This window comes from Anopheles funestus (genome assembly GCF_943734845.2).
Source record: "Anopheles funestus chromosome X unlocalized genomic scaffold, idAnoFuneDA-416_04 X_unloc_73, whole genome shotgun sequence".
NCBI classification, from domain to species: Eukaryota; Metazoa; Arthropoda; class Insecta; order Diptera; family Culicidae; genus Anopheles; species Anopheles funestus.
In genome coordinates, this window is record NW_026045202.1 from 30,001 (window position 1) to 44,047 (window position 14,047).

The window sequence follows — 14,047 nt, forward strand, 5'->3', positions numbered from 1 at the left end:
TTTGTGATCGATAATGCACACTTCTTACACGACTGACCAGTCGACAGCGCTGCCTTCCTATTATGCGTGTGTAAACCGATGTTGGGCTGCTCAACATCTTTCACGGTTACATCACTTGCACCCGAACCCATGGTGCCGATTTGGTAATATGTTGTACATGGTCTCAAGATGTACGCTTCGACCCCTTATTCAGGGGCTCAAGCTATTACCAGCAAGATCAATCCTCATCCAGACTTGAACTCGAAACACCCGGAGGCGAACGGTTTAACTAATAAGTGCACCAGTCTTGAATCCATGCGTCGGTGGAAACAATGCCGGCGTGTTGCATGTATTAGCTCTGAACTTAGCGAGTGATTGCCTTGTAGCTGTCGAACTGAGCGTAGAATGTGATTATCGCTCACTTGAAAGGGTCAAGCCCTTTCGAGTCGTCCGGTTTTTACGCCAGACGACTCGGTTCACCATCTTTCGGGATACAAGTTGACTAAGTGGTACCACTACACTTATCAACTTTCGATTTGGTAATCCTCATCCAGCTTCCCTTCTGGAGGTCCCGAGGATTACCAATTGGGCTGTCATACTGAGCTCATATATTTGTGATCGATAATGCACACTTCTTACACGACTGACCAGTCGACAGCGCTGCCTTCCTATTATGCGTGTGTAAACCGATGTTGGGCTGCTCAACATCTTTCACGGTTACATCACTTGCACCCGAACCCATGGTGCCGATTTGGTAATATGTTGTACATGGTCTCAAGATGTACGCTTCGACCCCTTATTCAGGGGCTCAAGCTATTACCAGCAAGAACAATCCTCATCCAGACTTGAACTCGAAACACCCGGAGGCGAACGGTTTAACTAATAAGTGCACCAGTCTTGAATCCATGCGTCGGTGGAAACAATGCCGGCATGTTGCATGTATTAGCTCTGAACATAGCGAGTGATTGCCTTGTAGCTGTCGAACTGAGCGTAGAATGTGATTATCGCTCACTTGAAAGGGTCAAGCCCTTTCGAGTCGTCCGGTTTTTACGCCAGACGACTCGGTTCACCATCTTTCGGGAAGGGACCGTCTCGGTCGCAAGCTGCTCCGGTCCCTAAACAACCTGCGACAAATGATAGGAAATGCCGACATCAATACGTGTTCAGTTTGGTTTATCGCTCATAGGTCTTTTTGACCATCGATCCCTGATTATAACTCTCAATTAAACAGTCAGGAGAGTAAGGCATGCCCATCGATATCTCATCGACAGGCGATACCGCAAGAACGGCCAACGACACATCAGGTGATCGATTATTGCTACGACTTTTGCTTAATCGTTTCCACTCCTTAGAGAAAGAAACCCCCGGGGACCGTCTCGGTCGCAAGCTGCTCCGGTCCCTAAACAACCTGCGACAAATGATAGGAAATGCCGACATCAATACGTGTTCAGTTTGGTTTATCGCTCATTGGTCTGTTTGACCATCGATCCCTGATTAAACTCTCAGTAATCCAGTCGGGAGAGTAAGGCATGCCCATCGATATCTCATCGACAGGCGATACCGCTTGAACGGCCAACGACACATCAGAGGATCGTATCTTGCTACAACTTTTGCTTAATCGTTTCTTCTCCTTGGAGAAAGAAACCCCCGGGGACCGTCTCGGCCGCAAGCTGCTCCGGTCCCTAAACAACCTGCGGCATCAAATGATAGGAAAAGCCGACATCAATACGTGTTCAGTTTGGTTTATCGCTCATTGGTCTTGTTTGACCATCGATCCCTGATTAATACTCTCAATTAGAAGGTCGGTAGAGTAAGGCATGCCCATCGATATCTCATCGACAGGCGATACCGCATGAACGGCCAACGACACATCAGAGGATCGTATCTTGCTACAACTCTTGCTTAATAGTTTCCACTCCTTGGAGAAAGAAACCCCCGGGGACCGTCTCGGCCGCAAGTTGCTCCGGTCCCTAAACAACCTGCGGCATCAAATGATAGGAAAAGCCGACATCAATACGTGTTCAGTTTGGTTTATCGCTCATAGGTCTGTTTGACCATCGATCCTAGAATTCAACTTTCGAGTAAGGCATGCCCGTCGATATCTCATCGATAGGCGATACCGGTAGAACGGCCAACGACACACATCTAGGATCGCATTTACTCTTCCTTGGATGGATAACCAATACCCTAGGACCGTTTCATCGCGAGCTGCTCCGGTCCTCAAACAACTCGCGAACCACCGATAGGATGATATTAGGAATGGCCGACTTTCATCCTTTAACTCTCAGTTCTGCTTACCAAAACATAGGTACTTGGACCTTAAAGACCACTATATGTTCCCCGATCGGGGGCAATCGGAACGTCTATCCATCATCAACATCGTTTCACTCATTCCGAACCACCAAATTGGACAGACAGTACCATATTCACCAACCGATTGCTTCAACTTCGCAAACTGTATGGTAAGTTCTACTAATTTCACATCTTACCATCGACTAATAGTGCATAAATCCACTTGGAAATCACTTTTCCTTGGTCCTCGGACCTTCTACGACAACGTCCAACAAATATCCGAAGTCGTTTCCCAACTTAGACCAAGCATTTCGTATCTTTACTTCTAATCGATTTTTTCTCTCATAATTGACGATCAAAATCTAAAAACCACATTTTGAGCCAGAAGCAGTCGTCCGATCGTCCTGGGGGTAGTCTCAATCGATTTAGAAGGGCCCAATTCATAAAGATACGTACTCAGTCAAATTCATGCTTCTGGCTCACCTACCCCCTATATAGTAAACGAAAGCGTACAGGCGTGGAAAACGTGCCATTTTTCTCCATCACGGACTTTTTTTTTCTCGTTGCACCGACTCTAGTAAAAAAGTGAAATTTTTTACTAGTTACCAACTTTTGCAAATTATCATCGGATATCACTTTTCATGGTCTATAGTAAGTTCTTATCACGTTTTAGTAGTTTTTGAAAAAAAAAATTTTTTGAACTTTTCAAAATTTTGCAAAACCAAAACTTTTTAGGCGGTTTTGTGTATGGAGGGTTACTAGTCTCGGGGTCACTGTTTGACCAAAAAACCACTATATATCATTCGAAAGGTAATTTCAAGGGCTACAAAAAATTGTTCTACGGCACCCCCTTCCGACGTCTAGTATTCGAGTTATTGGCCAAAAACCATCACTTGAGCGATTTTTCGTACAGGGTATCCGACTCTAGTAAAAAAGTGAAATTTTTCTCGATTGACCAAGTGTTGCCAATGATCATCGGATTTCACTTTTTATGGTCTATAGTGAGTTCTGATCACGATTTGGTACTTTTTGAAAAAAATTTTTTGACGCACTTTTCAAAATTTTGCAAAACCAAAACTTTTTAGGCGGTTTTGTGTATGGAGCGTTACTAGCCTCGGGGTCACTTTTTTACCAAAAAACCACTATATATCATTCGAAAGGTAATTTCAAGGGCTACAAAAAATTGTTCTACGGCACCCCCCTCCGACGTCTAGTATTCGAGTTATTGGCCAAAAACCGCAACTATAGCGGTTTTTCGTACAGGGTACCCGACTCTAGTAAAAAAGTGAAATTTTTCTCGATTGACCAAGTGTTGCAAATGATCATCGGATTTCACTTTTTATGGTCTATAGTGAGTTCTGATCACGATTTGGTACTTTTTGAAAAAATTTTTTTGACGCACTTTTCAAAATTTTGCAAAACCAAATCTTTTTAGGCGGTTTTGTGTATGGAGCGTTACTAGTCTCGGGGTCACTTTTTGACCAAAAAACCACTATATATCATTCGAAAGGTAATTTCAAGGGCTACAAAAAATTGTTCTACGGCACCCCCCTCCGACGTCTAGTATTCGAGTTATTGGCCAAAAACCATCACTTGAGCGATTTTTCGTTCAGGGTACCCGACTCTAGTAAAAAAGTGAAATTTTTCTCGATTGACCAAGTGTTGCAAATGATCATCGGATTTCACTTTTTATGGTCTATAGTGAGTTCTGATCACGATTTGGTACTTTTTGAAAAAATTTTTTTGACGCACTTTTCAAAATTTTGCAAAACCAAAACTTTTTAGGCGGTTTTGTGTATGGAGGGTTACTAGTCTCGGGGTCACTTTTTGACCAAAAAACCACTATATATCATTCGAAAGGTAATTTCAAGGGCTACAAAAAATTGTTCTACGGCACCCCCCTCCGACGTCTAGTATTCGAGTTATTGGCCAAAAACCATCACTTGAGCGATTTTTCGTTCAGGGTACCCGACTCTAGTAAAAAAGTGAAATTTTTCTCGATTGACCAAGTGTTGCAAATGATCATCGGATTTCACTTTTTATGGTCTATAGTGAGTTCTGATCACGATTTGGTACTTTTTGAAAAAATTTTTTTGACGCACTTTTCAAAATTTTGCAAAACCAAAACTTTTTAGGCGGTTTTGTGTATGGAGGGTTACTAGTCTCGGGGTCACTTTTTGACCAAAAAACCACTATATATCATTCGAAAGGTAATTTCAAGGGCTACAAAAAATTGTTCTACGGCACCCCCCTCCGACGTCTAGTATTCGAGTTATTGAGGAAAAACAGTTTATAGTTAATTTTTCACTCGATTTTTCACCAAGTATCGCACATTACTCCGGTTCTATACATTGGATCGTCTATCTTTAAGATTTTATGGGTAGTTCCAACTGTTTGCTACATTTCATCCGTACATCACAAAGCGATTCAATGTCTGTGCTAGAAGTTATTAGAGGGATAAAAAAAAATTACCCTTGGCTTTGCCCCGTAAAATTTTACCCATTTTGCCACTTTGGATCCTTATAACTCGGTCAGTTTCCAATGGATCTTCAATTGTAGCACATATTTGGATAGATCTGGTCATTAGCTACCAAAAGTTATTCTACGCCGATGTGCTAAGTTGTCTGTGGAAAAAGTTATTCGAGGTACAAAGACTTAACATTTTCTCAACTTTTCCAAAAAAATTCCTCATTTTGCCACTTTGGATGCTTATAACTCGGTCAGTTTCCAATGGATCTTCAATTGTAGCACATATTTGGATAGATCTGGTCATTAGCTACCAAAAGTTATTCTACGCCGATGTGCTAAGTTGTCTGTGGAAAAAGTTATTCGAGGTACAAAGACTTAACATTTTCTCAACTTTTCCAAAAAAAATCCTCATTTTGCCACTTTGGATGCTTATAACTCGGTCAGTTTCCAATGGATCTTCAATTATAGCACATATTTGGATAGATCTGGTCATAAGCTACCAAAAGTTATTCTACGCCGATGTGCTAAGTTGTCTGTGGAAAAAGTTATTCGAGGTACAAAGACTTAACATTTTCTCAATTTTTCTAAAAAAATTCCTCATTTTGCCACTTTGGATGCTTATAACTCGGTCAGTTTCCAATGGATCTTCAATTGTAACACAGATTTGGAAAGATCTGCTCATCAGCTACCAAAAGTTATTCTACGCCGATGTGCTAAGTTGTCTGTGGAAAAAGTTATTCGAGGTACAAAGACTTAACATTTTCTCAATTTTTCCTAAAAAATTCCTCATTTTGCCACTTTGGATGCTTATAACTCGGTCAGTTTCCAATGGATCTTCAATTGTAACACAGATTTGGAAAGATCTGCTCATCAGCTACCAAAAGTTATTCTACGCCGATGTGCTAAGTTGTCTGTGGAAAAAGTTATTCGAGGTACAAAGACTTAACATTTTCTCAATTTTTCCTAAAAAATTCCTCATTTTGCCACTTTGGATGCTTATAACTCGGTCAGTTTCCAATGGATCTTCAATTGTAACACAGATTTGGAAAGATCTGCTCATCAGCTACCAAAAGTTATTCTACGCCGATGTGCTAAGTTGTCTGTGGAAAAAGTTATTCGAGGTACAAAGACTTAACATTTTCTCAACTTTTCCAAAAAAAATCCTCATTTTGCCACTTTGGATGCTTATAACTCGGTCAGTTTCCAATGGATCTTCAATTGTAGCACATATTTGGATAGATCTGGTCATTAGCTACCAAAAGTTATTCTACGCCGATGTGCTAAGTTGTCTGTGGAAAAAGTTATTCGAGGTACAAAGACTTAACATTTTCTCAACTTTTCCAAAAAAAATTCCTCATTTTGCCACTTTGGATGCTTATAACTCGGTCAGTTTCCAATGGATCTTCAATTGTAGCACATATTTGGATAGATCTGGTCATTAGCTACCAAAAGTTATTCTACGCCGATGTGCTAAGTTGTCTGTGGAAAAAGTTATTCGAGGTACAAAGACTTAACATTTTCTCAACTTTTCCAAAAAAATTCCTCATTTTGCCACTTTGGATGCTTATAACTCGGTCAGTTTCCAATGGATCTTCAATTGTAACAGAGATTTGGAAAGATCTGCTCATCAGCTACCAAAAGTTATTCTACGCCGATGTGCTAAGTTGTCTGTGGAAAAAGTTATTCGAGGTACAAAGACTTAAAATTTTCTCAATTTTTCCTAAAAAATTCCTCATTTTGCCACTTTAGATGCTTATAACTCGGTCAGTTTCCAATGGATCTTCAATTGTAACACAGATTTGGAAAGATCTGCTCATCAGCTACCAAAAGTTATTCTACGCCGATGTGCTAAGTTGTCTGTGGAAAAAGTTATTCGAGGTACAAAGACTTAACATTTTCTCAACTTTTCCAAAAAAATTCCTCATTTTGCCACTTTGGATGCTTATAACTCGGTCAGTTTCCAATGGATCTTCAATTGTAGCACATATTTGGATAGATCTGGTCATTAGCTACCAAAAGTTATTCTACGCCGATGTGCTAAGTTGTCTGTGGAAAAAGTTATTCGAGGTACAAAGACTTAACATTTTCTCAACTTTTCCAAAAAAAATCCTCATTTTGCCACTTTGGATGCTTATAACTCGGTCAGTTTCCAATGGATCTTCAATTGTAGCACATATTTGGATAGATCTGGTCATTAGCTACCAAAAGTTATTCTACGCCGATGTGCTAAGTTGTCTGTGGAAAAAGTTATTCGAGGTACAAAGACTTAAAATTTTCTCAATTTTTCCTAAAAAATTCCTCATTTTGCCACTTTGGATGCTTATAACTCGGTCAGTTTCCAATGGATCTTCAATTGTAACACAGATTTGGAAAGATCTGCTCATCAGCTACCAAAAGTTATTCTACGCCGATGTGCTAAGTTGTCTGTGGAAAAAGTTATTCGAGGTACAAAGACTTAAAATTTTCTCAATTTTTCCTAAAAAATTCCTCATTTTGCCACTTTGGATGCTTATAACTCGGTCAGTTTCCTATGGATCTTCAATTGAAGCACATATTTGGATAGATCTGGTCATTAGCTACCAAAAGTTATTCTACGCCGATGTGCTAAGTTGTCTGTGGAAAAAGTTATTCGAGGTACAAAGACTTAACATTTTCTCAACTTTTCCAAAAAAATTCCTCATTTTGCCACTTGGGATGCTTATAACTCGGTCAGTTTCCAATGGATCTTCAATTGTAGCACATATTTGGATAGATCTGGTCATTAGCTACCAAAAGTTATTCTACGCCGATGTGCTAAGTTGTCTGTGGAAAAAGTTATTCGAGGTACAAAGACTTAACATTTTCTCAACTTTTCCAAAAAAATTCCTCATTTTGCCACTTTGGATGCTTATAACTCGGTCAGTTTCCAATGGATCTTCAATTGTAGCACATATTTGGATAGATCTGGTCATTAGCTACCAAAAGTTATTCTACGCCGATGTGCTAAGTTGTCTGTGGAAAAAGTTATTCGAGGTACAAAGACTTAACATTTTCTCAACTTTTCCAAAAAAATTCCTCATTTTGCCACTTTGGATGCTTATAACTCGGTCAGTTTCCAATGGATCTTCAATTGTAGCACATATTTGGATAGATCTGGTCATTAGCTACCAAAAGTTATTCTACGCCGATGTGCTAAGTTGTCTGTGGAAAAAGTTATTCGAGGTACAAAGACTTAACATTTTCTCAACTTTTCCAAAAAAATTCCTCATTTTGCCACTTTGGATGCTTATAACTCGGTCAGTTTCCAATGGATCTTCAATTGTAGCACATATTTGGATAGATCTGGTCATTAGCTACCAAAAGTTATTCTACGCCGATGTGCTAAGTTGTCTGTGGAAAAAGTTATTCGAGGTACAAAGACTTAACTTTTTCTCAACTTTTCCAAAAAAATTCCTCATTTTGCCACTTGGGATGCTTATAACTCGGTCAGTTTCCAATGGATCTTCAATTGTAGCACATATTTGGATAGATCTGGTCATTAGCTACCAAAAGTTATTCTACGCCGATGTGCTAAGTTGTCTGTGGAAAAAGTTATTCGAGGTACAAAGACTTAACTTTTTCTCAACTTTTCCAAAAAAATTCCTCATTTTGCCACTTTGGATGCTTATAACTCGGTCAGTTTCCAATGGATCTTCAATTGTAGCACATATTTGGATAGATCTGGTCATTAGCTACCAAAAGTTATTCTACGCCGATGTGCTAAGTTGTCTGTGGAAAAAGTTATTCGAGGTACAAAGACTTAACATTTTCTCAACTTTTCCAAAAAAATTCCTCATTTTGCCACTTTGGATGCTTATAACTCGGTCAGTTTCCAATGGATCTTCAATTGTAGCACATATTTGGATAGATCTGGTCATTAGCTACCAAAAGTTATTCTACGCCGATGTGCTAAGTTGTCTGTGGAAAAAGTTATTCGAGGTACAAAGACTTAACATTTTCTCAACTTTTCCAAAAAAAATCCTCATTTTGCCACTTTGGATGCTTATAACTCGGTCAGTTTCCAATGGATCTTCAATTGTAGCACATATATGGATAGATCTGGTCATTAGCTACCAAAAGTTATTCTACGCCGATGTGCTAAGTTGTCTGTGGAAAAAGTTATTCGAGGTACAAAGACTTAACATTTTCTCAACTTTTCCAAAAAAATTCCTCATTTTGCCACTTTGGATGCCTATAACTCGGTCAGTTTCCAATGGATCTTCAATTGTAGCACATATTTGGATAGATCTGGTCATTAGCTACCAAAAGTTATTCTACGCCGATGTGCTAAGTTGTCTGTGGAAAAAGTTATTCGAGGTATAAAGACTTAACATTTTCTCAACTTTTCCAAAAAAATTCCTCATTTTGCCACTTTGGATGCTTATAACTCGGTCAGTTTCCAATGGATCTTCAATTGTAGCACATATTTGGATAGATCTGGTCATTAGCTACCAAAAGTTATTCTACGCCGATGTGCTAAGTTGTCTGTGGAAAAAGTTATTCGAGGTACAAAGACTTAACATTTTCTCAACTTTTCCAAAAAAAATCCTCATTTTGCCACTTTGGATGCTTATAACTCGGTCAGTTTCCGATGGATCTTCAATTGTAGCACATATTTGGATAGATCTGGTCATTAGCTACCAAAAGTTATTCTACGTCGATGTGCTAAGTTGTCTGTGGAAAAAGTTATTCGAGGTACAAAGACTTAACATTTTCTCAACTTTTCCAAAAAAATTCCTCATTTTGCCACTTTGGATGCTTATAACTCGGTCAGTTTCCAATGGATCTTCAATTGTAGCACATATTTGGATAGATCTGGTCATTAGCTACCAAAAGTTATTCTACGCCGATGTGCTAAGTTGTCTGTGGAAAAAGTTATTCGAGGTACAAAGACTTAACATTTTCTCAACTTTTCCAAAAAAATCCTCATTTTGCCACTTTGGATGCTTATAACTCGGTCAGTTTCCAATGGATCTTCAATTGTAGCACATATTTGGATAGATCTGGTCATTAGCTACCAAAAGTTATTCTACGCCGATGTGCTAAGTTGTCTGTGGAAAAAGTTATTCGAGGTACAAAGACTTAACTTTTTCTCAACTTTTCCAAAAAAATTCCTCATTTTGCCACTTTGGATGCTTATAACTCGGTCAGTTTCCAATGGATCTTCAATTGTAGCACATATTTGGATAGATCTGGTCATTAGCTACCAAAAGTTATTCTACGCCGATGTGCTAAGTTGTCTGTGGAAAAAGTTATTCGAGGTACAAAGACTTAACTTTTTCTCAACTTTTCCAAAAAAATTCCTCATTTTGCCACTTTGGATGCTTATAACTCGGTCAGTTTCCAATGGATCTTCAATTGTAGCACATATTTGAATAGATCTGGTCATTAGCTACCAAAAGTTATTCTACGCCGATGTGCTAAGTTGTCTGTGGAAAAAGTTATTCGAGGTACAAAGACTTAACATTTTCTCAACTTTTCCAAAAAAAATCCTCATTTTGCCACTTTGGATGCTTATAACTCGGTCAGTTTCCAATGGATCTTCAATTGTAGCACATATTTGGATAGATCTGGTCATTAGCTACCAAAAGTTATTCTACGCCGATGTGCTAAGTTGTCTGTGGAAAAAGTTATTTGAGGTACAAAGACTTAACATTTTCTCAACTTTTCCAAAAAAATTCCTCATTTTGCCACTTTGGATGCTTATAACTCGGTCAGTTTCCAATGGATCTTCAATTGTAGCACATATTTGGATAGATCTGGTCATTAGCTACCAAAAGTTATTCTACGCCGATGTGCTAAGTTGTCTGTGGAAAAAGTTATTCGAGGTACAAAGACTTAACATTTTCTCAACTTTTCCAAAAAAAATCCTCATTTTGCCACTTTGGATGCTTATAACTCAGTCAGTTTCCAATGGATCTTCAATTGTAGCACATATTTGGATAGATCTGGTCATTAGCTACCAAAAGTTATTCTACGCCGATGTGCTAAGTTGTCTGTGGAAAAAGTTATTCGAGGTACAAAGACTTAACTTTTTCTCAACTTTTCCAAAAAAATTCCTCATTTTGCCACTTTGGATGCTTATAACTCGGTCAGTTTCCAATGGATCTTCAATTGTAGCACATATTTGGATAGATCTGGTCATTAGCTACCAAAAGTTATTCTACGCCGATGTGCTAAGTTGTCTGTGGAAAAAGTTATTCGAGGTACAAAGACTTAACATTTTCTCAACTTTTCCAAAAAAATTCCTCATTTTGCCACTTTGGATGCTTATAACTCGGTCAGTTTCCAATGGATCTTCAATTGTAGCACATATTTGAATAGATCTGGTCATTAGCTACCAAAAGTTATTCTACGCCGATGTGCTAAGTTGTTTGTGGAAAAAGTTATTCGAGGTACAAAGACTTAACATTTTCTCAACTTTTCCAAAAAAATCCTCATTTTGCCACTTTGGATGCTTATAACTCGGTCAGTTTCCAATGGATCTTCAATTGTAGCACATATTTGGATAGATCTGGTCATTAGCTACCAAAAGTTATTCCACGCCGTTGTGCTAAGTTGTCTGTGGAAAAAGTTATTCGAGGTACAAAGACTTAACATTTTCTCAACTTTTCCAAAAAAATTCCTCATATTGCCACTTTGGATGCTTATAACTTGGTCAGTTTCCAATGGATCTTCAATTGTAGCACATATTTGGATAGATCTGGTCATTAGCTACCAAAAGTTATTCTACGCCGATGTGCTAAGTTGTCTGTGGAAAAAGTTATTCGAGGTACAAAGACTTAACATTTTCTCAACTTTTCCAAAAAAATTCCTCATTTTGCCACTTTGGATGCTTATAACTCGGTCAGTTTCCAATGGATCTTCAATTGTAGCACATATTTGGATAGATCTGGTCATTAGCTACCAAAAGTTATTCTACGCCGATGTGCTAAGTTGTCTGTGGAAAAAGTTATTCGAGGTACAAAGACTTAACTTTTTCTCAACTTTTCCAAAAAAATTCCTCATTTTGCCACTTTGGATGCTTATAACTCGGTCAGTTTCCAATGGATCTTCAATTGTAGCACATATTTGGATAGATCTGGTCATTAGCTACCAAAAGTTATTCTACGCCGATGTGCTAAGTTGTCTGTGGAAAAAGTTATTCGAGGTACAAAGACTTAAAATTTTCTCAATTTTTCCTAAAAAAATCCTCATTTTGCCACTTTGGATGCTTATAACTCGGTCAGTTTCCAATGGATCTTCAATTGTAGCACATATTTGGATAGATCTGGTCATTAGCTACCAAAAGTTATTCTACGTCGATGTGCTAAGTTGTCTGTGGAAAAAGTTATTCGAGGTACAAAGACTTAACATTTTCTCAACTTTTCCAAAAAAATTCCTCATTTTGCCACTTTGGATGCTTATAACTCGGTCAGTTTCCAATGGATCTTCAATTGTAGCACATATTTGGATAGATCTGGTCATTAGCTACCAAAAGTTATTCTACGCCGATGTGCTAAGTTGTCTGTGGAAAAAGTTATTCGAGGTACAAAGACTTAACATTTTCTCAACTTTTCCAAAAAAATTCCTCATTTTGCCACTTTGGATGCTTATAACTCGGTCAGTTTCCAATGGATCTTCAATTGTAGCACATATTTGGATAGATCTAGTCATTAGCTACCAAAAGTTATTCTACGCCGATGTGCTAAGTTGTCTGTGGAAAAAGTTATTCGAGGTACAAAGACTTAACATTTTCTCAACTTTTCCAAAAAAAATTCCTCATTTTGCCACTTTGGATGCTTATAACTCGGTCAGTTTCCAATGGATCTTCAATTGTAGCACATATTTGGATAGATCTGGTCATTAGCTACCAAAAGTTATTCTACGCCGATGTGCTAAGTTGTCTGTGGAAAAAGTTATTCGAGGTACAAAGACTTAACATTTTCTCAACTTTTCCAAAAAAATTCCTCATTTTGCCACTTTGGATGCTTATAACTCGGTCAGTTTCCAATGGATCTTCAATTGTAGCAAATATTTGGATAGATCTGGTCATTAGCTACCAAAAGTTATTCTACGCCGATGTGCTAAGTTGTCTGTGGAAAAAGTTATTTGAGGTACAAAGACTTAACATTTTCTCAATTTTTCTAAAAAAATTCCTCATTTTGCCACTTTGGATGCTTATAACTCGGTCAGTTTCCAATGGATCTTCAATTGTAGCACATATTTGGATAGATCTGGTCATTAGCTACCAAAAGTTATTCTACGCCGATGTGCTAAGTTGTCTGTGGAAAAAGTTATTCGAGGTACAAAGACTTAACATTTTCTCAACTTTTCCAAAAAAAATCCTCATTTTGCCACTTTGGATGCTTATAACTCGGTCAGTTTCCAATGGATCTTCAATTGTAGCACATATTTGGATAGATCTGGTCATTAGCTACCAAAAGTTATTCTACGCCGATGTGCTAAGTTGTCTGTGGAAAAAGTTATTTGAGGTACAAAGACTTAACATTTTCTCAACTTTTCCAAAAAAATTCCTCATTTTGCCACTTTGGATGCTTATAACTCGGTCAGTTTCCAATGGATCTTCAATTGTAGCACATATTTGGAAAGATCTGCTCATCAGCTACCAAAAGTTATTCTACGCCGATGTGCTAAGTTGTCTGTGGAAAAAGTTATTCGAAAAAGTAGCTTCTAATACTTTGAATGGCTTATACGAATTGCCTACCTTCAGGCTGATTTCTCGCGATTCGCATTTCAATTTCTATTTTTGACTATATCTCAGTCATTTACCGACCGATTTTGGATTTACTTTGTGATTTGGATAGATCTCGATAAATGCAAGCTAAAAGTCTTCCACGACCATGTGCTCCGATGTCGGGCAAAAAAGTTATTCGCGACCTAAACTTTTTCTTTCACCTGCCATAACTCGGTCAATTTTCAACATTTTCTCGATCTTTCTTCAGAATTAGATGCGTCTCGTGACGCGCTACAAAAAGTTGTTCCACGACCATGCGCTCCGATGCCGGGCAAAAAAGTTATTCGCGGTACAAAGTTTGGTGCACCAACTGTTGTTTTCCATACAAAATGTTCACATTTGCACCTATTCTTCGATGTAACTCGGTGAATTTTCAACATTTTTCCAAAATTTCTTCTGTTTTAGTTACATCTCGTGAAATTCTACCAAAAAGTATTCTACACCCATGTGCTCAGACGTAGGGCACAAAAGTTATTCGCGAAAAACCTCTATTTCAACCTATTTCAACCCCGTTCAACCCCGGTGCCACGTTTCAACCTATTTTTGCCCATA

General features: G+C 38.3%; 1 protein-coding gene across 29 annotated transcripts; it reads left to right on the forward strand.

The window, feature by feature from the left end:
• Nucleotides 1-3,292: 3,292 nt before the first annotated feature.
• LOC125774025 (uncharacterized) lies at nucleotides 3,293-13,511 on the forward strand. Of its 29 annotated transcripts, none has more exons than XM_049444475.1 (4): nucleotides 5,039-5,105; nucleotides 9,454-10,019; nucleotides 11,342-12,475; nucleotides 13,233-13,511. In XM_049444475.1, the coding sequence occupies exons 2-4, from the start codon at nucleotides 9,702-9,704 to the stop codon at nucleotides 13,509-13,511; spliced, it is 1,731 nt and encodes a 576-aa protein (XP_049300432.1). In that variant the 5' UTR covers nucleotides 5,039-5,105; nucleotides 9,454-9,701. The 29 variants fall into 29 exon arrangements, 27 of the variants coding, with proteins under 27 accessions (XP_049300449.1, XP_049300432.1, XP_049300444.1 ...); XM_049444473.1 differs by lacking the exon at nucleotides 5,039-5,105 and adding an exon at nucleotides 5,209-5,294; XM_049444478.1 differs by lacking the exon at nucleotides 5,039-5,105 and adding an exon at nucleotides 5,870-6,050.
• Nucleotides 13,512-14,047: the final 536 nt, after the last annotated feature.

Excerpts from the sequence above, each read along its gene's own strand:
- LOC125774025 (XM_049444468.1), top strand. The coding sequence starts at position 6,868 with ATGCTTATAACTCGGTCAGTTTCCAATGGATCTTCAATTGTAGCACAT. Across the intron at positions 8,131-11,341 it reads TGTGGAAAAAGTTATTCGAG|GTACAAAGACTTAACATTTT; the intron begins GTACAAAGACTT and ends AAGTTATTCGAG. Across the intron at positions 12,476-13,232 it reads TGTGGAAAAAGTTATTCGAG|GTACAAAGACTTAACATTTT; the intron begins GTACAAAGACTT and ends AAGTTATTTGAG.